Source organism: Perna viridis, chromosome 7 (assembly GCF_037379345.1).
Source record: "Perna viridis isolate PV_CMFRI_1.1 ecotype Kerala chromosome 7, ASM3737934v1, whole genome shotgun sequence".
In the NCBI taxonomy this organism is placed as follows: Eukaryota; Metazoa; Mollusca; class Bivalvia; order Mytilida; family Mytilidae; genus Perna; species Perna viridis.
In genome coordinates this window covers 48470259-48496948 of record NC_142451.1, presented here as the reverse complement: position 1 = coordinate 48496948, position 26690 = coordinate 48470259, and the positions used below count along the sequence as shown (strand labels likewise).

Sequence of the window (26690 nt, the reverse complement as noted above, 5' to 3'; positions counted from 1 at the left end):
ATCTATGTAATAGATAGACCCATTGAATGCACAGAGTCAGAATATGCAGCAAGAGTCAAGTAAATATGTGCGGTGACTGATATACATGTATGCATTGGGCACGATGGTGCTCAGTACAGCGTTTGACATTCGTCTTTAGACTCCAATCCGGTCGCTGCCGACAGTCCTTTCTAGCGCATCAATTTGAAAGAAAATATTTGCCGACTTCTTCAATCAACTTTGAATTAAAAAAAAAATCAGACAAAGCGAAATAACTGTCAGAAGCGGTTGAAGAGAGGAGACACAAACGTCTTTCACTGTATAGAGCTTGAGGTAGATTACAGTGTTTGTTTACCAGGATTTCCACCACGACGGAATAGAACAGGTTGATCTTTATAGGCTATGTAGTAAATCAGATGACCCATTTCGTGGTGAACGGTAAGAAATTGATCCTCCGTTACACTCGTGCACTGCTTAATCCTAAAGACATTTAGACAAAAAAACTATTGGTGAGTTTTTATCGGATAATTGTGGACTAAGCGAAGAGCAACAAAGGCGATGGTTTGTATGCATGTGTGAATTTTTAAAATGTTAAAGCTGCATTGGCTGTCATTTTCGTAAATTTTTGTTTCTGTTGAAATTTGCCTTATTAATAACTTTGAATTATTTCTAATAAATTGTACTTGTCCTTATAATATTATTTGATATCCACAAATAAAATGCATTAAATATATGAGATAGGTGTCCATACATTTATTGTCTTGCAAGACAAAAAGTCGACCTAGACAAATTCGTAGGCATGTAACTTCTGGTGATCTTTATCCGCGCATGTGCTGTAAGGGTCACTTAAAAAAACATCTGATTGCAAAGCGAAAGTGGTTAATCAACGGCAAGAAAGACTGAGGGACTCAAGCCGTAAAAGAAAAAAAAGTTCCAATATAACGCAATTATGATCCTTTTGTAATTTACGTATTGATATATAATGTGGCACAAATATGGTCGGTAATTGTCATTATTTATTGGAAAACTAATCAAGAAATAGATGAAAGGAAACGTTAACAAGACACGTGCTTACCTGTGTATCCGTTATTTGTGTTTTTTACTCGGGTGAAAGTATTTTTAACCCAGGTGATTGTCCTGTCGACAATCGTCGGAAGTAATGGCGAAAAATAATTAGATCAGAGCTATCGATCTTCTTTGATTAAAAAAAAACGTTGTTTTCACAATGTTCTGTAGGTATTATCGACATTTATTGCTTCAGTTGCATAATTTCATAGAATCAGCAAATTTCAGTAGAATCAGAACTGAACAAATTTGGCAGCTAATGCAGCTTTAAAATAATAATATTCAAATACAAAGTTCGATTCCACAAAGTTAACGACTTTTTAGTATAAAGTCTTCAAAACTTAAAATGACCAAAAACAATCATAAAAATGTCACCAGATTGCTATTCATGATAAATGTCTTTCAACATTTATTCATCCATCCATCCATTCATTCATTACTTCTATCATATTGACGAATTCGATGGTTAGTGTGAAGAAACGGGTTTTAATTTATGGACGGACTATATTAAGCGGCACACGCTTTCGCGCGCTAAACGAATCGGACAATATTAATTTTCCAGTAGTTTGTCACATGTAGGGCGGAGGGGTAACATCGCCGTCTTTCTGGTAGTTATCTAAAATCTCCTATTAGTTAAATTCATTTTGGTTTATAGATTTATGATTTAGAGTGGTAATTTATAGATCGGATTTTAGCATATTGAGACTAGAACGTCTACATTCTGAAAAAAAGCTCTAAACTTTGGAAATTGAATTTAACTGTGATTCGAACATTTGCGTAATTCATAATTACCAAATTATTTTACTTTGCGAGAAATACTTTATATAGAACATGCACGTTACGCGCATTGCATATTATTGAATATTCTAGGTTACGAATTGTTCCTATCATCCATTATGTTTAAGAGTTTATTAATTTTGCTCGAATTTATTTACATTTCAGTATTGTAAATGCAGTACCATAGCATGTTATATATAATATAACATATATATAAATATAAATTATATTTCCTTGGACGACTCAATTTTTAGCAGTGCATGGCCATATTTAAATACATTACGAGACCCAAACGCATCATTTTCCACTGCGACAAAAAAAGATTGAGTAAAACAAATGATGAATAGAAGAACCACGGTTTTATCATGACCTTACCTTACATCCTTGCCATCATAGAAATCCCACGCCGACGCATGGCACACTACCTCTCGGTCTTCGGGCTTTACTAACATTGATTTGTTCCAAAAACTTTCAGGCATTTCGTCTAAGCCTATAGACATGAAAAAATCTTCTGCCACTTGGTACATGTATGTAACGTTATAACCCTGAAAATAATCATAAATATTTCAGAGAAAATCTAATAGCACTAAACACACTAAAGTTTGTATACAATTATAATCATAAAATAAAAAAAAAATATCAGAAAGAAATGTTATGATCAAGTTTATGCTTTAAACCACAAATGATTGAAATCAGAAAACACGATTTCTAAACCATAAACGGTTTTGGCATTGCTTCTAACAGAGCATCTGCAAGTGTCATCAATATAAGGAAAACTAAAATAAAAACTCTCTGGACGAACAACACAATCTGATCCGCATTCTTACTGCGAATTGAGAAGTTTAATTGCTACTTTACAGCTTTGCACGAAAATTCCCTCTTTTTTAATCGTACGTAAATTAAGCCAAGAAAAAAGTATGTTTGAGGTTACCATACCTACCTTATTTATCTCTGTCTACCCTGGAACATTTTATTTGTATTTTTTTTTTGTAGAAATGCACTTAACTATCATAGTCATGAAATCCTCCCGTAAGTGTCTACATAAAACAATTTAAAAAATAAAATGATTTTATCTACTTACATTCCCTATTTTTTTTCACCCAACGTAATATTAAACAGATATATATTTTTTACCCTATTACTGTACATAGTATATCGAAATAAACTGTTTATCAATGCTGATGTTATATTTTTCACACCCAAGATGGTCAGCAAAGGTGATGCGTACGTTATTGCCAGGGAACTGCCACATATCAAAACCGAATGACCTACCAGATCTTTCATTTTCTGTGTTATGTCAACACTCGTAGCATCAGGATAAGGTGTCAACAAATCATAGATATTACTCCAACTTTGAGACCACATATTGCCAAACAAGTGAGCAGGAATGTGTCCAGTTGAAGGAAATATGTATTCCCCGTATCGTGTCTTCAATTTTTGTCTGACGTAAGCATGGAGTTGCTGGTACAATGGGCGGAATTCATCGTAAAGTTTTCTGACGTCGGCTTCAAATGTATCTGCTTCATACCAAGATCTCCAGTATTCCCCAGTATCATTGTAACCTTTAAAGACAATTTAACACATGGAATGAGTAAGAATCAAGGAAGAATGATGGCAAATTTGAAAATTATCAGACTTAGTGCCAATGCACTTGATGGGTTTGTCTCTACAATGCGGATCGGTTATTTTTCTCATAATATTGAGTCTTAATTCGTAAAATATATGAAATATCATGCACATCTAGAAATTTATCAAAAAGGAAAGTAGTTTCCCCTTACCCTACCGGTATTGAGTCTTAATCCATAAAATACATACAATATCATGCGCATCTCGACAGAAATTTATCAAAAAGGAAAGTAGTTGCCCCTTACCCTACCGGTATTGAGTCTCAATTCGTAAAATACATAAAATATCATGCCATCTCGACAGAAAGAAATTTATCAAAAAGGAAAGTAGTTGCCCCTTACCCTACCGGTATTTAGTCTTAATTCGTAAAATACATAAACTATCATGCCACCTCCGACACCTGTGTCGAGCATGCTACCACTGAGGCGGGTGCAGAAGTATCTGATATGTTGCCTTTGTCCAAAATGTCAAGGCATTATGATAAAGAATATCATATGTAAAACTTAATTGATGTGTTTTGTCAGAAGCCTAAAGTTCTAGGATTCTGGAGATGAGATTAAATTAATTTAAAGGCCCTTTATCTTATTTATACCACAATAACGGTACCAAGTAAGAGTATTTTGTAAGTAAAGGATCCTCACAATTTTAGCAGTGATACATTGAATTTTACGCATTTATTTTTATGGGTATGGATCAGAACCGCGATGACAACACAAATCATATCCTCTTTTGACACATTAACGTTCATTGAAAACTGTGTTGGTCATTATATCAATTAATATCGTAAAAATATTTACCACTGAATCTAATCATTTCGTTCATGACATTGACAAATTCTGTGTATTTTTGTCTCATCTTTTTACCAGTCTGATCTCGCCATCCTTTCCATACTGCCAACAGCTCTGTGGGATTTCGGCTATTTGTCAAGATGTCAGTAAGTCCTATTTCAAAAGAAAAAAATACACATTTAATTCATCATTCACATTCCAAGATGTATAGACAAAATATTGCACCAATGGCTATATATTCTTGATACAATGGCAACACCAGCAATATGAAATAATTGTCGACACAACCGAGAAAGGTTCGTAAAAATGCGTCCATCCGAATTTTATAAGAATATATAATAAGAACCAACAAACACTAAATCAACAGGAAAAAAACCGCAATAACAACAAAATAACGAAAAACAGAGGCATCTTGGTTATAAATACAACAATTATCCAACCAAACGAACCAGATAATTCAAATTAGGCAAAGTTTAACTTTTGTTCGTTTGAAAAACTCAAGATAAGAGCAACAGTTGTAGATTTATTTCAATTAGACTCTTCATTAACTAAATAAAAATGTGCGACTTAAATCTATGTGCGGTTTATATTTTGACGTTCATATTGGAGTTGATGAGTCGGGGTGCATGGGGTTTATCTCAGTCCACGCCACTAACTCTAAAGACAAAAGGACTTCTAACTAATTTTTTGTTGCGCATATAAACATCCAAATTAAAAACGTTCCACAAATACTAAGTTTTATGTTATAGGACTGAGGCTAACAGTGCATGCACGAGCTTCACTATTCTGTATTACGAAAGAGACAGATTTTTGTTGAGAGCATTTACCGCTTCAGAAACAAGTTGGCAGAAAACAACCATGAAGAAAGATACACTAAAAAGGAATGTTTCAAACACATGAAAAACACAAGTTCCGAACAGCCCCTGACATTCGAAATTTACTCTAGATGCTGCAGCCAGCCTTTTCAGAAAATGCAAGAATCTGGGAAAAGTCGGGGAAAAGGAAATGATTTTTCGAGAATATTTGGTTTGAATAATGTCATAAAAATTTAAAATGCCTGTTTGCAACGGTTAGCAAGGAAGGAAAAGAGCGTCTGTCGCTGCATGAAGCTTGCTAAATAAGAAGTAGAAATGTCGATTGTTCAAACGAGAGAAAATCTGTGGAAAAGGTAAAGTCTGGTACACCGCCGAATGGACAACGACACAAGGGAACCAACAGAAACGATCAATGCGGACAATCATGCTCCAATATGACCTTTCTGAAGGAATGAGACAACATATACCTGGCTCTAACTGTAGACAGCCTTTCCCATCCAGGCAAACCTTCCCTGTACTGTAAATACTGGTCAGTTCTGATTCCAACCGCGACTTCTGTAAAATATAAAGAAAGAAAAGGATGAATATATCATAAGAGGAAATGCTTGAATGTAAACAACATAAAACAAACTGAAACAGATAAATTTAAATGATACTGAAATACAGATAACGAATAAAAGCAATTTTAAATACAAATAATGAGAAATATTTTAATTTGATGAGAATCCTCCATTTGATTGGTTTGTTGACAAAAATCAATATTGTTTCCGTTGTATAAAATAACTTGCTATTTAAGCCACGCCCACCTTTTACGGAACTACTTTTTGTTTGTCAACATCCGAAACAACGTTTTCAGTCACATTGTAACGTTGAAACGTTTTTGTGACAATAAATTATTAATTAACTTTGTATCCGCCGGATTTGCGTCAAATTCCTGCTTTAATAACTGTGTCTTCAATTTTGGAAAACAATTGAACATTTCCCAGAGATGAAATGACAGCGTCTTGCCGCTAATTTTAAAATGGCTGCCAATTTGTTTACTAGAATTACTACACGGCGGGAAAAGGAAAGTTGCTGTTTACTCAGTGTTAATAAAAGTGATGGATATATCATTTTTTTAATTTTTAATTAAAATATAATGAATGTATTCAATTTCTGATTAGTTTATACGCTATAACATAATTTGGGTCCGTTTACGCTGAATAATCCGCGAAGCGCATGATTATTCAGCGTAAACCGACCCAAATTAGTTTATAACATATAAACTAATAAGAAATCAAATACATTCTTTAAATACAAAAGAAAAGACACGACAAAAAAAAAACAAGACACAAGCATTAAAAATCCAACCCATGACATTGTAACATATAAACATATAAAATAAAATAATAGGAAAGAATACATGTATTTAAAAAGGACCTTGAAAGTTTTCTTTGGTGTATGACCTTATTTTTAATGCTCGAGTAAAATTTTTGCACATGATGTAACTCCGCACACTTTATAAAACTATGCGACTTCTACCATTTTGTATATGAAGTGTTACAAGGATCAAAAGACACAATATTTTGTAGTATAAATTTTGTTATATATCTATACCGTAATAATTTTAGTTAATCTCATTTGAATGCATACAAGAAGTGTATGGCACTCTTGTAAAGTAGTGCCATGGTCAGAAACTGAGTGGATGTATATAAAAGTAATGTTTATTGCCTTTAAACATAAATTAAATTCTTATACAAGTAATATAAGACAAGTATTCATGAAATTATATATATCTTATATAAACAGCGAAGTACTTGAATCAGCGGAAATTTATTCAAATACAAAAACAATTACTATTCAAATCACGGCGACGCTGTAAATCTCCCAGTGAAAGACTTTCGGGGGGCCATATTTTCGAGCAAATATATGAAGATTGTACCTTAGTCTTGAGACCAAATAGGCTGGACCACTTCCGATGTAGAGTCTATAAACTCTCAAGTGTTTTCAAAAGATCATACAATAGGCTGTAAACTGATATTCGGTTCATAAAATAATCAGATAAATGATAAAAGTGCTGATGCTACCCTGCCCCATCGTGGGAATCATTGTTATCGGTGAAGAGTCCTGTGTCACGTGAGCCGCTCTCTCATGCGCTTTGTGTATTACGCCTGGTGGGGCGGAGAGGGCTACAGTAGTCCGTGGGTTATCGGGGTGTAGTTTTGTGACACTTTCATCACAGCACCCGGATCACATGTGAACGAATTGAATAGTTGAATCCCACCTTTCAACAATGCGATGAATACAGAAAGGAATTATAATAGTAACATTTATAGAAGTGCCATTTCACACAAGGACCACAAGTCTCTTAATTGTATTTATAACGAAAAAATATATTTCTATTTTATGCATCTTTCTAGAAAACCAAACTATCAAAAGTATAAATCAGAGATTCCACGTGCTATAATCCATTCACTTTGCTTTGGTTTAAATGGGTGAAAGAGGTGTTCGTATTAGATAAAAAAAATGTCATAAACTATACCTTTATAATTTATTTGCATTAATCCTAGTATGATTATATTCTAATACTTAATTTAAAGTTATATTAATCACGACTGGAATAGCCCAAATACATTCCCACCTGCTCAATCTTATTGCTGTCATTTACAGCAGCAAAGCCAATTTCAGTTATCTTCTTAAACTGACGTTTTTCTGTCGAGTTTAAATCGTTGTTGTTTGTGAAGTCAAACTGGCTAGCTTGGGCTGCCATCTCTTTGGTGAAGTTGGCCATCTCTAAATCTGATTCTGTCTAAAAAGAAAACAAGCGAATACGTTTTGTACATTGTAAAGTAATTAAGTGAACATTTTCTACGAAAGAATGCGACTAATACCAAAAGGTCAATCTCAGACTTATAACCGCTTCATGATTCACTGTGCATTACTTCGCTAGCTTACATGCAAAGACTGTAACAATCTCCTACGCATAAGATTTATCCGTTACTTCAAAGCTTTACACTTTAGCCACAATCAGTGCTAAACCTCACCCATTATGCAAATAAGTTCAGAAAATCGGAAACAGCTTTCCATATGTATAATGAGTAGTGATCATGCCCAGTTATTTTTTCACGCCTACACGTGCTTGTATGGGGACAGGTGTATGAAATTACCATAAAATTGTTCTCACATGGCTTTCACGCACACAATCAGTTATGAAAGAGTAATCAAGGGAACCAGGATTCTAGCGGAAATCAAAAGAATGTAACCCAGGGACAAAGACCAGTCATGGAAAACACACAACAAAGAATATAAGATAACCATAACAATATACACGAAGAAGGAAAAATAAATGAGCTGCTCGATCGGATTAAAAGCTAAAAGCATGGACAGGTTTACGGGGTAAACGTCCTCTGTTTTTTTAGAAACATCCGCGGAATTGCTCATAAAAAGTCAAGTCCAGGGTAGATGAAGGAGGTAAGGAAAACTATGACACGTTGAGCAAATCAGTTTTCATGGTGCAGAAGGATACACGGTAACGACCATAAAACTTCTGTAGTGCTGAATTCAATCTTGTACTTGATGCATCGCATCTATCCCGAAGAACTTGAGATGAAGGATACTACAGACACTGTGAAGTCAGCCTCATATCTCGACTTACACTTAGAAATCGATGGTAAAGGAAAACTATTGACCAAACTTTACGACAAACGTGATGACTTTTCATTCAAAATTGTCAACTTTCCTTTCATCTGTGGCAACATCCCTTCAGCATATGCATTTGGAGTGTTCATATCACAACTCATACGTTATGTCAGAGCTTGCCGAAACTACGCAGACTTTTTGTATCGCGCTAGAACTCTAACAAATAGGCTTCTGGAACAGGGTTATGTTGCTACAAGATTGAAGTCATCACTACAGAAGTTCTATGGTCGTCATCATGAACTCGTGGTAGATCGTTATGGTGTATCCATCTGCGCCATGAAAACTGATTTATTCAACGTGTCATGGTTTTCCTTTCCTCTTTCGACTACCCCGGACGTGACGTTTTATGAGCAACTCGGCGGGCATTTCCAGAAAAGCAGAGGACGCTTACCCTACCGGTGTACCTGGTCCATAACAAATATCGGTTGTAAAGTATTTACATTGAACATATAGAAACAAGAACCACACTTTGCAAACTTCAGTTTAAAGGTCACTTAAATATTTTTATATCATAGATAGACGATCGCTGGAAGTCATTAGCAATTCTCATGAATTTATAAAAAAGGGGTCCAATTCCAGAAATTAATTTACAGGGGGTATGGGTCGCGCTTATCATAAGTCCATTTTTTGCAAAAATTTTATACAAAATTAACGAAATTTCAAACAAAAATGGGGTTCTAATCTCCGGAACCACGCTGGATCCGACTCTTAACCTTATTGAACACTTCTTGTAATTGTAAGTCAGTGTATTTTTTTTACCATTAGGTACTTACAAGTTTCTGTTGATTATCATTTGTTATGTTCGTGTAGTAATTCCATGAAATATGGACTGCCTTGTTGTATGCTGTAGCAGCCTTAGTGTTGTAGTCTGCCAGAAAATTTCGCATTGCAGTAGCATCCGTGTTAAGACCACCAGAAGGCACCATCAGAGTTAGTAGCAGGAGGCACAAAAATACTGCCATTGTACGCATGTCTTTTTATGTGCTTTTCTTTTACCTATAAAGATTGTGTTAAATAATTTGATTTGTACCATTTATTTAATATAACGAGGATATATATGGTGTATAAGTCAAAGAGATAGCAACCGCACCGGGACGTAAATGTCAGCCCAAGGCCACTCATTGGTAACCAATGAACGACGAGGAAACCCTCATACCGTAGGGCAGGCTGCAGCTGGCTCCAAAACATCATTATACACATGCAGGTTAATTGAAAGAGATGCCTTCTTGTAGCAATGATGCTGAGCAAACACTACTGATATTTCAAAAATAGGTCAATAACTTGTTTCATTTTATTGCAAAGAAAAAAAAATATAAATTCGAAAATAAAGTAAAATGAAACTTATTTAGAGTCCGACATTGTATAAACTAAAGCAAATGTGAGCAAAGCTTAATTAAGGATATCAATGCTCTAATTGTCAAACAGCAATTTGGTGTCGTTTATCCCGCTATACCTTTATATACAAAGTAACAAAAGTAAATGAGAAATCCCGACTCCACTAAAAACTGGAAGCACGGACCAGATGCATCGGTAGGGTAAGCGTCCTCTGCTTTTCTAGAAACACCAGCAAAGCTGCTCAGAAAAAAGTCAAGTCCGGGGTAGACGAAAGAGGAAAGGAAAACTATGACACGTCGAACAAATCAGTTTTCATGGTGCAGATGGATACACCGTAACAATCCACGAGTTCATGATGTCGAAATATTAAGTAGTTGTGATATGATCTTGCAGAGAGAAGTGTTAAGAAAAAGTTGTGAACAGAGGGGAAGAGCTGGCAACGAAAACTATGATCATTATATACCAAAATTAAAGCGGATGGTAGACTATTGAACCGACAATAGGAAAAGTAATTAGATGGACATAACAAAGAAACATATATACGCACCAAGGATACCATGTATATATCATAGCATTATACACATATTGCCTGCCGTAAAGGGTGATACGCCTTAGTAACAAACGAGGTTATTAAATAAGTCACCCGAGACGTAGCCGAGGGTGATATAATTTCTGAGTGTGTTACTCGGTGTATCCCCCTCTGCTGCAGGCAATATGTGTTAAATTTTACTTAATACCCTTTTTAATACATTACACTTATATGCACATAGGCTTACCTGTAAGAAACTCAAGTATAATTGTTGTAATACCTCAGATACATGTATGTGAACGTCTAACAAGAATGAAATTTAGAAGTATTTTAACATTTAAATAAATCAACAATAGCAACAAAACAGAAATGAACACTATGTCTTCCACTATTCATTTTTCTCATTAAAGTTATCTTAAATGAAAACGAAAAGGATGCGCATACGGTCAAGGACAGGCATTCCCTTGTCATAAGGGAGATACTTTTTTAGTGTATCGTGATGAGGGTGAAATATCGTTGTGTTATATCGTGGTGATATATCGTAACTACCAAACATTTTTAGGGGCCGAGGTAGTCGAATAGACCAAAATAACACACATTGCCTGTCCAATAGAAATTATGATTTTTTTTATGAAGTATCACAATAAATGAAAAATACATAAATGTGCAAACCATTATGTAATGACATTCATCACCAATATCAGAGGAATAATAAAACAGGCTGATATTTATTCCAATATTTCATCATCTTCTTTCAAATCGATGATTTCCAGCTTTGACCAAGGTTTAGTTAGCAATTTTAGAAATATACACAGAAAAAAAATCTAGAAACGTATTTAAAATCACAATAAGGTATAAAAATAAACTTATTTACGACATGTTATAGGCATTTCAAAATAAATGTGGGCTAAATCAGGTTTTATAGTGGGTTTAACCTCCCGCTTCCATCACGACTCATTATCTCCGGTAAATTTCAACACCAATGAGCAGCATCAAATTGCCACCAGTCCAAATCGGTATAGAAGATATGAACAATAAAAAACTGAAAATAATAATAATAATAATAATAATAACAAAAAACAAACAAACAAACAAACAAAAACTAAAGAACACCATCGCTGCTATACTTAAAAACTATATGGTTAATAAAAAATCGTCAAAGGGGGAGTTGCACAAGTCTGAAATCTTGCACAAGTCTGAAATCTAATTCCAAAATATGACATACAAATATTATAATGTAAAACGTTCGTCAAAATACATAACTGTAATGAAAATGATGGAGATGGACGGACAGACAGACATCGTAATAACTCTATACCTCTTCAAAGCGAAGAGTATAAAAGTTGACAGTTAGTTCAGAGTCAACTTAAAAGATAATAAAATAAGTATTCTACTTATCTATACTGTATGAGGATCAAAAACAATCGGATAGAGTTAACTGAAAACGCAAAGCGTTGGGCTAATGATGATAACTAATTATAACAGGCAAACACACTTCGAAGTAATGAATTTAACACCGTGATGGGATGTTAACATCATTAACACATTTTTTCTTTTATCTCAATAACCACCATTAGGTTGTATCAACAAAAAAGTTATCATTATTTGATATAAAACAAACTACTCTGTAAAGCATCATTGACTGAGAATTACTTTGATTTAAAAAAGAAAAGTATGTAGATTTGTACTTTTTCACACCGTGAAAACATGTTTGTATAACTCTTTGGAAGATTATTGAGAATATTGAGAACGTGATTTTAGAAGGAAAGAACTTTCAACTTACGTTATGAACAGGAAAAAAAAAACGTGCACGGAATCCTACGACACGATATCACACAGAGTAACAGGAATATAATGACAACAGAATAACTGATAAAGTTTTATATTGTAACCGTATAATAATTTATTTGAGTAATTCGTAGGGTTACAATGGAGTGAAGGTCCCGCCCCCTTCCCACAGTTAATATTAGTTTAAGCATGGTGAAGAATAAATTCAGAGATCGTTTTACGTTGATAAACTTGTTCAAATGTTGTTAAAGTTATTCAATTATTTCACATTTTTGATTTTCTTATTCTCAAGTAAGGATTGGTGAATTAATACATGAGGGTACATTTTACATCTAAATGTATTGTTATGAAACATGATGTACTAACGCGAGGTCATAGATTCAATGTGTGTTTTATGGGTGCGGTGACCTATATTGGACTGGACCACGATGCGTAAGATCATTGTGGGATCAAGTACAGCAAGTGTCAGGGGTTATATAGACCTGTTGTAGTTTTTTGATAGAAATTAGATTTCCTTATTAAAACCCTCATGACAGTTTGGTTATCTAAATACTCAGGTCAACCACATATCTGCTAGTCTTTAGACAACAGCAAATCGCCACATGCAGAATGTAAACATGCGAAATATGTTAGGAATCGACCGTTTGTAAAATGGGAAGGTGGTGGGAGATAGGATAAATTTTTATCCTAATACAAACTATAAACTGCTAGTATTTGGACAATAAGAAATTCTGCTATTTTAATTTTTCCTTATGGCCTGTCCTGCGTTTTTTATTTCAAACCCATCATCGTAAAACATCAAATAATAGTATAGTTGTATAGTATGGCTCTCTTATTATTCTTGCTTATAAGCTCTTATACTTATCTGACAGATTCAAATGCTTATAATTAGAAATGAGAAATTGCCGCTGACACCGAAGCTAATAATAGAAACGTACAAAAAAAAAACAAAAAAAAAAAAACAAAAAAAACAAAAAAACAAAAAACAAAAAAAACAAAAAACAAAAAAAAACAAATACAAAAAACCGAATTTCTTCTGATCCTGCCTCTCTCCTCTTTCTCATTTGGATTTTGATATGTCTTTACATCAGCATATAGCCTGATTCCATTCCAATTGATATGTCTTTACATCAGCATATAGCCTGATTCCATTCCAATTGATATGTCTTTACATCAGCATATAGCCTGATTCCATTCCAATTGATATGTCTTTACATCAGCATATAGCCTGATTCCATTCCAATTGATATGTCTTTACATCAGCATATAGCCTGATTCCATTCCAATTGAATTTGATAAAAAAAATGGTAAAACAAAATTATAAGGGGACGACCGTTTGATTCTAGGGGGAATGTATATGTTTGTGTGGGGGTGGCAAAAATGGTGAGGTCAGAAATTTTTTTTTGAAATTTTGCAGGTCAGAAAAAATTTTTATCAACCACATCGAGACAAGATTTTTTCCCATTTCACTTTATCTTGACTGAGAACAGAATGATGGTTTATTCACGACTTTTTCAGGGCAAGAATATTTATTTCCAAAACCTGCCAGGCCTCCACTTCAGAATCAAATGGTCGCCCCCTTAGGAACCGGAAGTTGTAATTTTATACTTAAAACTACTGAAAGAGAATAATTTGAATTAAGAACCCCGCGGATTACAGTTTTAAAAAAATATTCAAATATTAGTAATTGCAATTAACATATGACAAATACGGGTAAAATGCTATAATCTCTGACGTCACGATATCACGTTCAACGACTGTTTATAGAAATAAATAAATCAACTTTCATTGCGCATTGAAATACTGTACATTAATGTTTTTTCAAGCATTAGATATGCATCATGCTGTACTTAAAAGCTCTAGAGATCACAGCAATGGTGCAAAAATGTGATAAACACACGAGCAACATTGTGTTCAACACATGGGCTGCGTCTATTAAAAATACGAAGAAACTAGCCCTATCCGGATATTAAGAAAGATGCATGATCTATCATATATTAATGTATCAAAATAAAACATGCATGGTATGCGCAATTCGAAATTTGCTTGGAATAAAAATATCATATTCGAAGAGTGATCATCCACCATTATAATACAAGCTTCTGGTATTTTTTTGTAATGCAAAAAAAAATCATGTTAAAACAATACCTAAAATACCTTTTTGTTTTTTGTTTTGTATTTGCTAATAAAGGCATTTAGGTATGCAACGGGGAAACTTGGTTACCTGCTATTACACCCTTTTCGCTGTTTATAATTATTTCAGCCGCTAATTAAAAGTAAAACTCTTGTACAAATCCCAGATCCTAACTGGAATCACAAAAATGAGACTTGTTTTACACAAAGATCATGGTAATGAATTGGTACATGCACTAACCTTACGCAATATCATTTTATATAATATAACTGAAATAATTCTGTTACTTCAGCTTTGTGTCAAGGTAAAACATGTATGTTTCGAGTATTTCTCTTCAGTATATTGGCTATATAAACAAACATGACTTTCAATATATCAATTCTGATCAAAATTCAGTTACAAATTTAGCCTCCGTAACAACCTTCAAATAACCACAGTTAAAGTATGAATGGTCTGGTACAGGATAACTATATAGTGGATACTAAAACTCGTCATACATCGAAAATTGTTTGATATATTATATAATAGGTATATTAATAAGATTGAACAATACGGACGAAATATACTTGAACGAGCATGTCCTAAGCCGATGTAATATTATTCTCCGTTCCTAAATTAACTTACGTATGCGTAATTATAGGAGGAAAGGCGCATTTCTAAAAATAAACAAGAAACTTAACAAAAACAAACAAAAACAAAAACCAAAAAAAAAAAAAAAAAAAAAAAAAATCGCACATATAAATGCTTATAGTATACAGGTGATTCGTTTTTATACGCCTGTCAAAGACGTGACGTATTATGGTATACCGTTATCCGTCCGTCGTCCACACTTCGAACAAAAACTAAAAACGCTTTCACCAACTTAAATGAAACTATGGTGAATTGTTTATATCTATTGACGTAAGCTCCCTTTCGATTTTGATAAATTTCAGATTTTTCGTTTCCGTGTTATGATTTTTTTTCCTTAAAAAGGGGGATTTTCGGACAATAGCTCAAAAACACTTTCACCAACTTTTATGAAACTTTGGTGAATTGTTCATATCTATTGACATAGGTTCCCTTTCGGTTTTTTTTTTTTTATAAATTTCAGATTTTTCGTTTCCGTGTTATGAATTTTCATACTTAAAAAGGAGATTTTCAGGTGCTTGTGAAGATGATATAGAAAAGGTACTTCCACATGTGAGCGTGTTTGAATGTAAAAGACATTTATCAAATTCCGGGAAAAGTAACAGACTGGACTGGTCTCTTCATTGTACGTATAGGCTGTTTAGCTAAATGAAGACAACTTTATCGTTCGTCATTCTGGGCAAAATTTCAAAATTGCAGTAAACAGACTGACGGACATTTTATTTTACAGCCTTTGATAATTTCATCATATTGATATTATCAATTGAATCTTTGATGGACATGTATAGAACAGTCAAGCATTTTGTATAATTTTAGAACAAAAGATTCATGAATGAACTTTTTTAATGTAACTTATGTAATCGCTCCATTGATTTGTTAAACGTTACTGTCTTGTATCGCGAGGTTTTCAGGTGAGACAAATAATATCAGGATCCATGATTCATGACTGCATTGGTCAATAGATGAATAGAACACAAAATAAGATTCTTTCTCCTATTTCCATAAGATTCTTTCTACTATTTCCATATCACTCTAACAAATAGGCTTCTGGAACAGGGTTATGTTGCTACAAGATTGAAGTCATCACTACAGAAGTTCTATGGTCGTCATCATGAACTCGTGGATCGTTATGGTGTATCCATCTGCACCATGAAAACTGATTTATTCAACGGGTCATAGTTTTTCTTTCCTCGTTTGTCTACCCCGGACTTGACTTTTTATGAGCAACTCGGCGGGTGTTTCTAGAAAAGCAGAGGACTCTTACCCTACCGGTGCACCTGGTCCATGCTCCCAGTTTTTAGTGGAGTCCTAGTTGGTCATTTGCTTTTGTTACTTTGTATGTATGATTTTAGTTACTTTATGTTCTTTGTTGTGTATGTCTGTTTTCCATGTCTGGTCTTTGTCCCTGGATTACATTCTTTTGATTATCGCTATAACCTTGGTTCCCTTGGTAACTCTTTGTATATATCCAGGTTGTTAAAGAAATGCTTGCAGTGTTTTTTTGTCTTTTTGTCGTTTTATTCATTTTTTTGGCATAGTCACCAACAGTATCCACAAGATTTATGAATCGTGGTTCACGATATTTTGGACCTTTAGCAAAAAAAAATTTACGGAGAGATTCGTCTTCTACTATGTCTAAATCTCAATTAATGACGAGACCGGATGGACTCTATTGGAATGGAGAGTATTAACAAGAACAGTCAGGTGTTTAAACCCATAAGTTTCTCATAAGTTCATATGTACGAACGATTTAAGGTGTGTAAAACTTACTTTTATTTTATACAAAAATCCAAGTATTACGTACTCTAACAATAATATCTTTGAAAACATGCACCTTAACAAAACAAAAGGAAAAAGAAAAAAAAATAAAGTTAACGAAAAACATGAACAACTAAAAATTTGATGTAGATATTAAATGATGCAAAACCATATAATTATACGAACTAAGTAAACAACTTATAGCTAAAGTACAAATGATTAATTTAATACAAGTACATAATAATTCACAGCAATGGGTATTTTACGGAACGATGTTAACATATTTTGATCGAATATCGACCAAAAGTACAGGAGTAACAAAACAGAATAGCAGTTCATAGTCATCAGGGTCCAAAGACTTAATAATAATAATAATAATAATAATAATAATAATAATAATAAAAAAAATGGAATGAAATTGGAGCATTCCAAAACCCCGAATTAGCCTATATTGGTATGGTGCTGTCAGCGGCGTCTGTGTCACCTGTAAATCATATTACTGTGTCGTCCTCCATATTCACTTGGTTTTCGAGGACTTTATAGTTATGGTTGATCAACTGTTGTGAATTTGATATGCTTTTATTAACAACTGACGAAATGCTATTATTTGATTCTGAGTTTATGGTCCGTACCATTTTAAAATAAAGGCCATCCATGTAACTGACAGATACCACACTGTAAATTTCTGTTAATCTAAAAAAAAACTGAAAGTCCAGAATTTTATCAAGCTAACCTGTAAAAAGTGAAATGTCCAATCCTTAACATGACATAGCAAGTTTAACACATCCATGCAAGTACACCTTCATGCAAGAAGCATTGTAATATGTATATGACTTGTCCTATGGCAATCCATAGTGGAATTTTTTCCCCATTTAAATATTTAGTAACACATCTGAATGGATATTGATAAACATGTGCATAATTCCAATTATTGATATTAATAAGTGGAGAAGTTTTCTAGACAATGCAAACACGGGCAATACCAATCTGCGCACACAGGGAAGATATAGAAAGGTCTGAAAAAATTCCCAACGATGTTAGAACTGTCAAATTTGCGATGCAAATTTTTGTTCGTTCCCTCCGCGGGACTCGAACTCGTACCGCTGTGACATCTATGGCAACACCGCCTGCACAAAGTCCTGCGCCCTAGACCACTATATAGCCTAGCTAGCCGAGTGGTCTAGGGCGCTGGACTTTGTGCAGGCGGTATATATAGTATTTATTTTTATATAAGTTTTTTAATGATGAATTCCAAATGCGTAAAATGTCATTTTAGCCCGTTTGTATAGTCAGGAAGAAAAGGAACATAAAGAGGTCGATTTAAAACAACTCAACTGATATGTGTTTGTTAAAAATGAAATAACCTAGTTTAAAAAAGAAGAAATTTGGTCTTGTCTGTACGACTATCAATAAAATTTGGGCTATAAACAACAACCAGAATAAATTTGAAAGTTACGTGATAGATTATTGGCCTACTCTAGACCGTGGTTGCCAAAACAATTGAAAAAAAAATGATAAAAATTAAAACAATAAAGAAAAAAAATATCCAAAAGAAACAAAAAGCGACGATCTATCAAAAACTACTATAATTGACAATATAAGAGTTATTCAATACATCTATTTTTCTCAGTTTACCAACGGAAAGAAACGACTTGAAAATTAAGTGGTTCATTTCAACAAATTTTCAAATGAGAACATCTTTCCTCACCCTTCAGCCTATGATGGGTTCAAGAAACGGGGTTCCGATGGTTGGGCCATCTCCCTTGCTGGACAAATACATGTACCTTCCTTTCAAAAATGCGTTGTCACAAATCGTCCCATAAAGAAATAGATAAAACTGCAATGTCAGCCACCATCGTCAGTAAAATTAGATAAAACCACGATGTCAGCCACCATCCTCAATAAAATTAGATAGAACCGCGATGTCGGCATCCTCAATAAAAATTAGATAAAACCGCGATGTCAGCCACCATCCTCAATAATAAGATAAAACCACGATGTCAGCCACCATCCTCAATAAACTCAGATAAAACCGCGATGTCGGCCACCATCCTCGATAAAGTTAGATAAAACCGCGATGTCAGCATCCTAAAAGAAAACCAGATAAAACCCGGATGTCAGCCACCATCTTCAGTAAAATAAGATAAAACCGCGATGTCAGCATCCTCAATAAAGATCAGATAAAACTGCGATGTCAGCCACCATCCTCAGTAAAATTAGATAAAACCGCGATGTCAGCCACCATCCTCAATAAATTAGATAAAACCGCGATGTCAGCCACCATCCTCAATAAAATCAGATAAAACCGCGATGTCAGCCACCATCGTCAGTAAAATTAGATAAAACCGCGATGTCAACCACCATCCTCAATAAAATTAGATAATACCGGGATGACAGCATCCTCAATAAAAATCTGATAAAACCGCGATGTCAGCCACTCTCCTCATTAAAATTGGATAAAACCGCGATGTCAGCCACCACCCTCAATAAAATCAGATAAAACCGCAATGTCGGCCATCATTCTCAATATAACAGACAAAACTGAGATATCAACCATCCTCGCAACAAACAGGTAAACCACGATGTCAACCCAGTGGCAGATCCAGAGGGCTGCAATGGTTTGGCACCTCTCCTTTTCATTGGAAAATATGTCATTTTCATGTGTAAAACTGACAAAAAATGGTAAATAATGTCATAGCACTTACTTTATTCTGAAGAACCCCGACTGGCACCCCTCCTTTTCAAAGTGTCTGGATCCGCCCCTGCAATTAATTCAATGTGGATCCTGAAAAATTCGAAATATCTTTTGAAGACAATTAGTTCAAGGCTATTATCTGAATATAATAGCATTAAAACCTATGATTTTTCAACACTGTATAATTCTATTCCCCATACTCAGTTAAAATCCCGACTTATAAACATTATACATCGTTGTTTTTCCAAAAAAGATGGTACACCTAGATACAAATATATAGTTCTTGGTAGAGATTCCTCATACTTTGTAAGAAATAATTCCAAATCTTCTTCCAAATATACAGAGGATGATGTTTACAAAATGTTGGAAATTTTAATCGACAACATATTTGTCCAGTGTGGTGGACGTGTTTTTCAACAAACGGTCGGCATTCCAGTGGGAACAAATTGTGCTCCTTTGCTTGCTGACCTATTCCTTCACTCTTGTGGGGCTGACTTTGTGGCTGATCTGGTCAGAAGAGAGACTGTCATTTGGCTAGATCCTTCGGTCTCAGTTTCCGCTATATAGATGACGTATTATCTTTAAACAATCCTAGTTTAGGGGATTTGGTGCGTCGCATCTGTCCAGGCGAGCTTGGGGTGGGGGATGCTGCGGGCGCCGTGGGGTCGGCCTCGTGTCTTGGCCTGCACTTTGAGGTCGATGGTAAAGGAAAACTATTGACCAAACTTTACGAAAAACGTGATGACCTTTCATTCAGAATTGTCAACTTTCCTTTCATCTGTGGCAGCATCCCTTCAGCACCTGCGTATGGAGTGTTCATATCACAGCTCATACGTTATACCAAAGCTTGCCGAGGCTGCGCAGACTTTTTGTATCGCGCTAGAACTCTAACAAATAGGCTTCTGGAACAGGGTTATGTTGCTACAAGATTGAAGTCATCACTACAGAAGTTTTGTGGTCGTCATCATGAACTCGTGGATCGTGATGGTGTATCCATCTGCACCATGAAAACTGATACATTCAACGAGTCATAGTTTTCCTTTCCTTGTTTGTCTACTCCGGACTTGACTTTTTATGAGCAACTCGGCGGGTGTTTCCAGAAAAGCAGAGGACTCTTACCCTACCGGTGCACCTGGTCCATGCTCCCAGTTTTTAGTGGAGTCCGAGTTGCTCATTTGCTTTTGTTACTTTGTATGTATGATTTTAGGTACTTTATGTTCTTTGTTGTGTATGTCTGTTTTCCATGTCTAATCTTTGTCCCTGAATTACATTCTTTTGATTACCGCTATAACCTGGGTTCCCTTGATTACTCTTTACAACCTTTAACAGATAAAAATGTGATGTCACTCATCACCCGCTAATGCAACAGATAAATCCGCGATGTCACCCGTCATCCTAAAAAGAAACAGGAATAACAGTGATGTCACTGCCATCCTCAGAAGAACGCGATATATCTGGACATCATCAAAGAAGGAGTTTCCCATTCTTTATCATTATCTAATTTTATTTACATCCAATATGTATTTAGACACGATCACATGTATGAAAAAAACAATTATTTTGATTTAACGGTGATTTTCAAGTTGAAAATCTTTTAATATATGTGAAGACACAGAAAGAGAGAGATGAGTATTAATATAATATAAAGCTGGTGAAAAGGGGGATATGGAAGAGAGAAAAGGGGGATATGGAAGAGAGATGGCCGGGGTTGTGGTGGTTACACCTTTTTTTTAAAGATGGCCATCAATGAAGCAAACTTGCGGATTTCGACGAATCCCCAATGATTCACTTTCTAGTAACACATAATCATATGACGAAAAATACACTCTCCTGAAGATAGGTGCTTTTTAAACACAAACTCTTACTATGTTGTACATGTGAAATGAAACATCCAATTTATCAACCGTTCAGCTGACATGACAGATAAAAACTTGAATGACAAAGACGTTTATTATAACATGAGATAGGCTTAATGAATTATTCGTATTTATTGGAATACAGTCTTAAAATTCGAGCAAAAGATGATTTCGATTACTGGTAGTCAGACAGTCAATATTTCAAATAGAACAAACGGATTCAGTTGTATATTTCTGTATGGGAAAAAAAGAACAGAGATGGAGAAAGGCAACAAATGCACCCAGTGGCGGATCTAGGGGATGGTTTCAGGATCGAAACCCGCTATTTTAGGAAAACTTTGTTAATTTTGTTTAAAATTTGGACAAAAATGAACAAACAATACCCTGGAACCGCCTTTTTTTCTAGAACACCTCTGGATCCCCTTTTTAAAAATCTCTGGATCTGTCACATGCATAAGCGTACATCCTAAATCCAAAATAATGTATAAAATATACATGTAAATACCTTCAGAGGTCACCAAAAGGTCTTCAACAAGTGTAAACACCCCGAAAGGCCCGACATCAAAAGTAAAAAAATCCACTGTAACAGAACAATGGAATGGGTACAATTTGTTTTACATTTTACATTTTTGGTATAAATCTCAAATTAACCAAAAGGTGGAAAAAGGGGGGTCCGATCGATGCAAATAAATCCACTGTTTTGTGAAATTTTTTCATAGTTTGCATTATCTATAATGTCACCATTGTTTCATGTAACTTAATTCGTATTGTAGTAAGAAACAACATTACAGTACATATAATCAGTATAGTAAACACAATACAATACAAAACAAAGAAAATACTGAACAGAATAAACAGCATCATGATAACCATTATACAACTCTGCTGTCGCCCTTAACAAGAGTAATCAAGGGAACCAAGGTTATAGCGGTAATCAAAAGAATGTAATCCAGGGACAAAGACCAGACATGGAAAACAGACATATACAACGAAGAACATAAAGTAACTAAAATCATACATACAAAGTAACAAAAGTAAATGAGCAACTCGGACTATAAACAGGTGGAATGCAAAGAATACCAATCATATACCGGGTAACTGCAAATTTCTATATGATGTACACGTATCTCAAGGAGTAACCTCTCGTCAACAGCTTTAGAATCACATAGGAAGATCTAAATCCAAAAATCAGTTGTTTACAAGAAATACTCAATACCAAAACTTTCGAAATAGATACTTTCTTCCTAGTTGTATGACAAGGAAGGTCAGTCGCAGTTAGAACGCATTCTATTACTGAACGATAAGATACAGGACGAAACCAAGAAAGGCGAAAGCTAAGCAACAACCATGTAACAAAGTTTACATATACATCCACAATAAAGCAACTAAATTCGATCAAACAAAAGCTGAAATGCCGACAAATAAACTCTGTTAAGCCTCGAAGCACGAACCCGGAAACTGATAATGAAAAGAACTCTATTAAGTAGGCAGGTTTTGTATGAAAAAAAAATCAGAAAAAAAAGCAAAAAAAAACCAAAAAAAAACAGTGAAATTGAATTTTAAAATTTGTAAATGCATTAGCATTACAAATAATGAAGTTACTGGAAAAATTCTATTAAAAAACCGAAGTGGTGTGTACGATCTTTGTTTTTAAACAATGTATATATTTCCATAAAATACATAGAAACTAATAAGTAAAATCTTACCTGCTTATGTGAATGTCCATACCTGTAATGTGTTCTACAGGTAAGGGGAATTTTTATTTCTTATGTTAACACGGTTACACATTCATAAAAATGATGTCAATAAAAGGGGGGTGTAAGGGTTAGGTGGTTTGACACATGTTTTGCGTTGTTTTCTCTCGTCTTTATCTAATTTTAATACCATTATAATTGTTTGATATCTGTACTATTGGTGTACCATGTAAATGCTATCTTGAGAATGTATTAATGAGGCCGTGGGACCAAATATTTATGTATTGTCATGTTTATTGGTAATTATGTTACGAGTCTGATTTCTTTATTAATTTTGATAAAACCGGCAAACCTATAGAAAAAAAGACGTGAGACGTGTAAAAGAAATTAAATCTGCAATAAATTTGACGTAAAAAAACTAGAGAATCCTTTGAGCCAGATATCGGACAATGTTTTAGTAATGCATTCTGTCTGTTTTTCCACGTAATAATATTGAAAAAGGTTGTATTATTGATAATGCTATTGCTACTATAAAACGCATTTTTTTTTGCAAATAAGAATTAAAGGATTCTTGGTTCAACCTATAACTATTATAACTTACAACTAGATATTTTGTCCCGAGTCGTATATAGAGAATAGAACAAGATTTCTCAGTTATTATATTATCACGAGTGTATATGTGGTTTAGTTATTTTATGTACCTCTATGGTTTAGTTATTTTGTGTACCTCTATTGTTTTGTTATTTTGTGTACCTCTATGGTTTTGTAATTTTTGTACCTCAATTGTTCATATTTAATGATCGATTACTTTTCATACTTTTTTGAAATGTCAGTGGGGTGTTTGAGGGATTGAACCCCCCCTTTTTGAAAATTTTTGTTAAATGGAGAAAAAGTTGGACATAAATGAGCAAACAATAGCCTGGATCCCCCTTTCAAGGTCTCTGAATATTTTCGGGAGATAGAGACGTTATTACCCCCAACCCCCCGCCCCCCCAAAAAAAACAACAACAAAAAAAACAGCACCGTTCCCTTTTATATAACAAGACTCCAATCTTGCCGCGTAGAAATTGCATTAAACAACTATTAAATGTAAAGCTCTATTGTATATTTCATCATTCAAGGGACGGTTCAATGTAACACGTAAGTAGGATGTGTATTAAAAGGAAGCTCTAGAGGTCGTGTGTAATACATAATATACGTGATCAATAGGAATCGTCTTTTAATTCGTTTGACAAAATATTCCTTTTATAATTAGTGCGGTACAAAGGACATGCATGTAATCCGTATGTATGGAAGTCTATTTCTGTCATCGTGAAAGTCGCGAAAAATTATCTCGAAAAGTCATGATAATTTCGGTATTTTGTCGACATAAATGACAATTTTATCTCAAAAAGTCACGATAATTTATCGCAATAGTTAAGATAAATATGTCGACCGCTCGATATAATTACATGAATTATCGCGACTTTAAGAGAACCGACGACAACTTGTGCCTTTGACATAAAATATTTTCACGATAAGATGTGACAACTTTATACTAATACAACGACTTTATGTGCTAATTATCATGACAAATCGTGATTTATGATCTCAACTGGTCGTAAAAGTTATGATGTCTAAGATATTTGTCGACATAAACTATCGCAATCTGAGAATTTAAAGTTGTGAAAATGCCAAGTAGTGTCAACAACAATACATGTGAATTACGGTATATTATGTTGACTTTTTCGTGAAATATCTTGACTTATTGACTTTATATCTCGACAAAAGCTAGTTTTTCTTGGTAAGTTACGATAACTTATCACGAAATTTCACGTTCGTCGAAATATTATGTCAACAATTCAAGTTATTTCACAATAAAGTTAAATATGATTTATCACAATGTACATTTTGTAGCTGACACTACTTGGCCCTTTTTGGCCCGCATTTGGTCCAAATCAGTTTGAAATCAGGAGAAAAGTATGGAAACGCATATGGTATGCCCCTTGTAAGGATACATTGTCGCAAATAAGTCAGAATGATAAGTTATATTGTGTGTTATAAGCTGGAATCGAATTACTATGTAAAAGATAACATGTCGGAATGATGTAGAAAAAAACTGAATTACAATATCGACTTGCTAATATTAATGACATGACATATTAGTAAGATGTCGACATGTTGAATTCAACTTGTTTATTGATGATGTCAACTTGTATATATATGATGATAAATTATCATGTTGAAATCAACATGTCGGAATGATAAAGCAAAAATTGAATTTACAATGTCTACTTGCTTTATTATTATTATTCCGACATGTTGATTTCAACATGACAATATATCACAAGATGAACAATTTGACGTTATATGTTGACATCATCAATAAACAAGTTGAATTCAACATGTCGACATCTTACTAACATGTCATTACATTAATATTAGCAAGTCGATATTGTAATTCATTTTTTTCCACATCATTCCGACATGTTATCTTCAACACGATAACTTGATTCCAGCTTATAACGCACAACAGAACTTATTATTCTGACTTATTTGCCACAAAGTATTCTTACAATGGGTGTACCATATGCGTTTCCATGGAAAAGCCACATTTAGGTATAAAATCAAAGAGATCAGTTTATTACATGTAATTATCACATGAAACTAAGCGTCTATGGACATCCATTGACAACAGGGAGGACAATGTCTAATCATTATATGACTTCTAATTGTTCTAAGTCCAATAAAAACACTATAAATCAAATTTTGTTAAAATTGTTGGAAGAGTTTACAAGTTATTATGTGTAGTGTGAATTTGCATATTTGGTTTTCATTGTACTCTGAGTTTGGTATCACACTTACATTTCAATTCAAAATTTAAATAAAAACAAAAATAGTTCCTTATACCTATCGACCCTACAAAATGTCAGAATGGTGATGGCAAACAAAACATTATTTTTTCGGCCTTTGACATGCAATCACATGATATTGCACACCTTTGCCCACATTCACGGGTATGGCTATGCCCGGGGACTGTGTAAACGCTTCGATGCTTTACACCGTCCGTGAGAGAACCCAAATGATGAAGGGCGTTAAGAAACCCCTCAGTCCGTCCTGTATTACAAATACCACATCTGAGTGCAAGCCGGGTCTAACAGTATTGAGTATAGATGTTAGCACGAAAACGATAATTAAACCAAGTATAGGAGCAGTCAGCTGATGGTCAGCGTCACTCATATCGTGCAAATGATTAACTAACAATGTGTTACGAAAGATTTTTGAGGATTTTAGTGGTTTATATCAACAAAGACAGTCAAATTATCTCCTAGAAACAGCGGTGTTCTAGCTTTACAATGCACGAAATGAAGGGTGTAACGGATATACGGAAAGTGCTATCGTTTTCAACTTTATTGTTATAGTGTTATTTACATATATTTCAAAATTTACGTTAATATATGAGTCAGACATCTGTAACGACCACAACCTCAATATATTTTGGACACATATACGATTGTGTTGAAAGACGATGTGATATTTCGATGGAAAGATAGATGAAAGACTTGG

General features: G+C 34.4%; 1 protein-coding gene across 8 annotated transcripts in view; it reads right to left on the bottom strand.

Moving 5' to 3' along the window:
• LOC148613072 (angiotensin-converting enzyme-like) overlaps nt 1-23290 on the bottom strand; it is a 31714-nt gene extending 8424 nt beyond the window's left edge. For 3 of the 8 annotated variants that reach the window (XM_088595084.1, XM_088595090.1, XM_088595091.1), the window contains exons 1-7: nt 12376-12448; nt 9502-9724; nt 7671-7838; nt 5518-5605; nt 4245-4388; nt 3094-3383; nt 2197-2366 (exon numbers count right to left, since the gene is read on the bottom strand). In XM_088595084.1, coding sequence (XP_088451210.1) covers nt 2197-2366; nt 3094-3383; nt 4245-4388; nt 5518-5605; nt 7671-7838; nt 9502-9699 — 1058 coding nt within the window. In that variant the 5' untranslated portion in view covers nt 9700-9724; nt 12376-12448. Of the gene's footprint in view, nt 1-334; nt 460-2196; nt 2367-3093; nt 3384-4244; nt 4389-5517; nt 5606-7670; nt 7839-9501; nt 9725-12375; nt 12449-19604; nt 19685-21955; nt 21975-23156 lie in introns of those variants that run through there. The other 5 variants (XM_088595085.1, XM_088595088.1, XM_088595086.1 and 2 more) reach the window with 5 other exon arrangements.
• Between the last annotated feature and the right edge of the window lie 3400 nt (nt 23291-26690).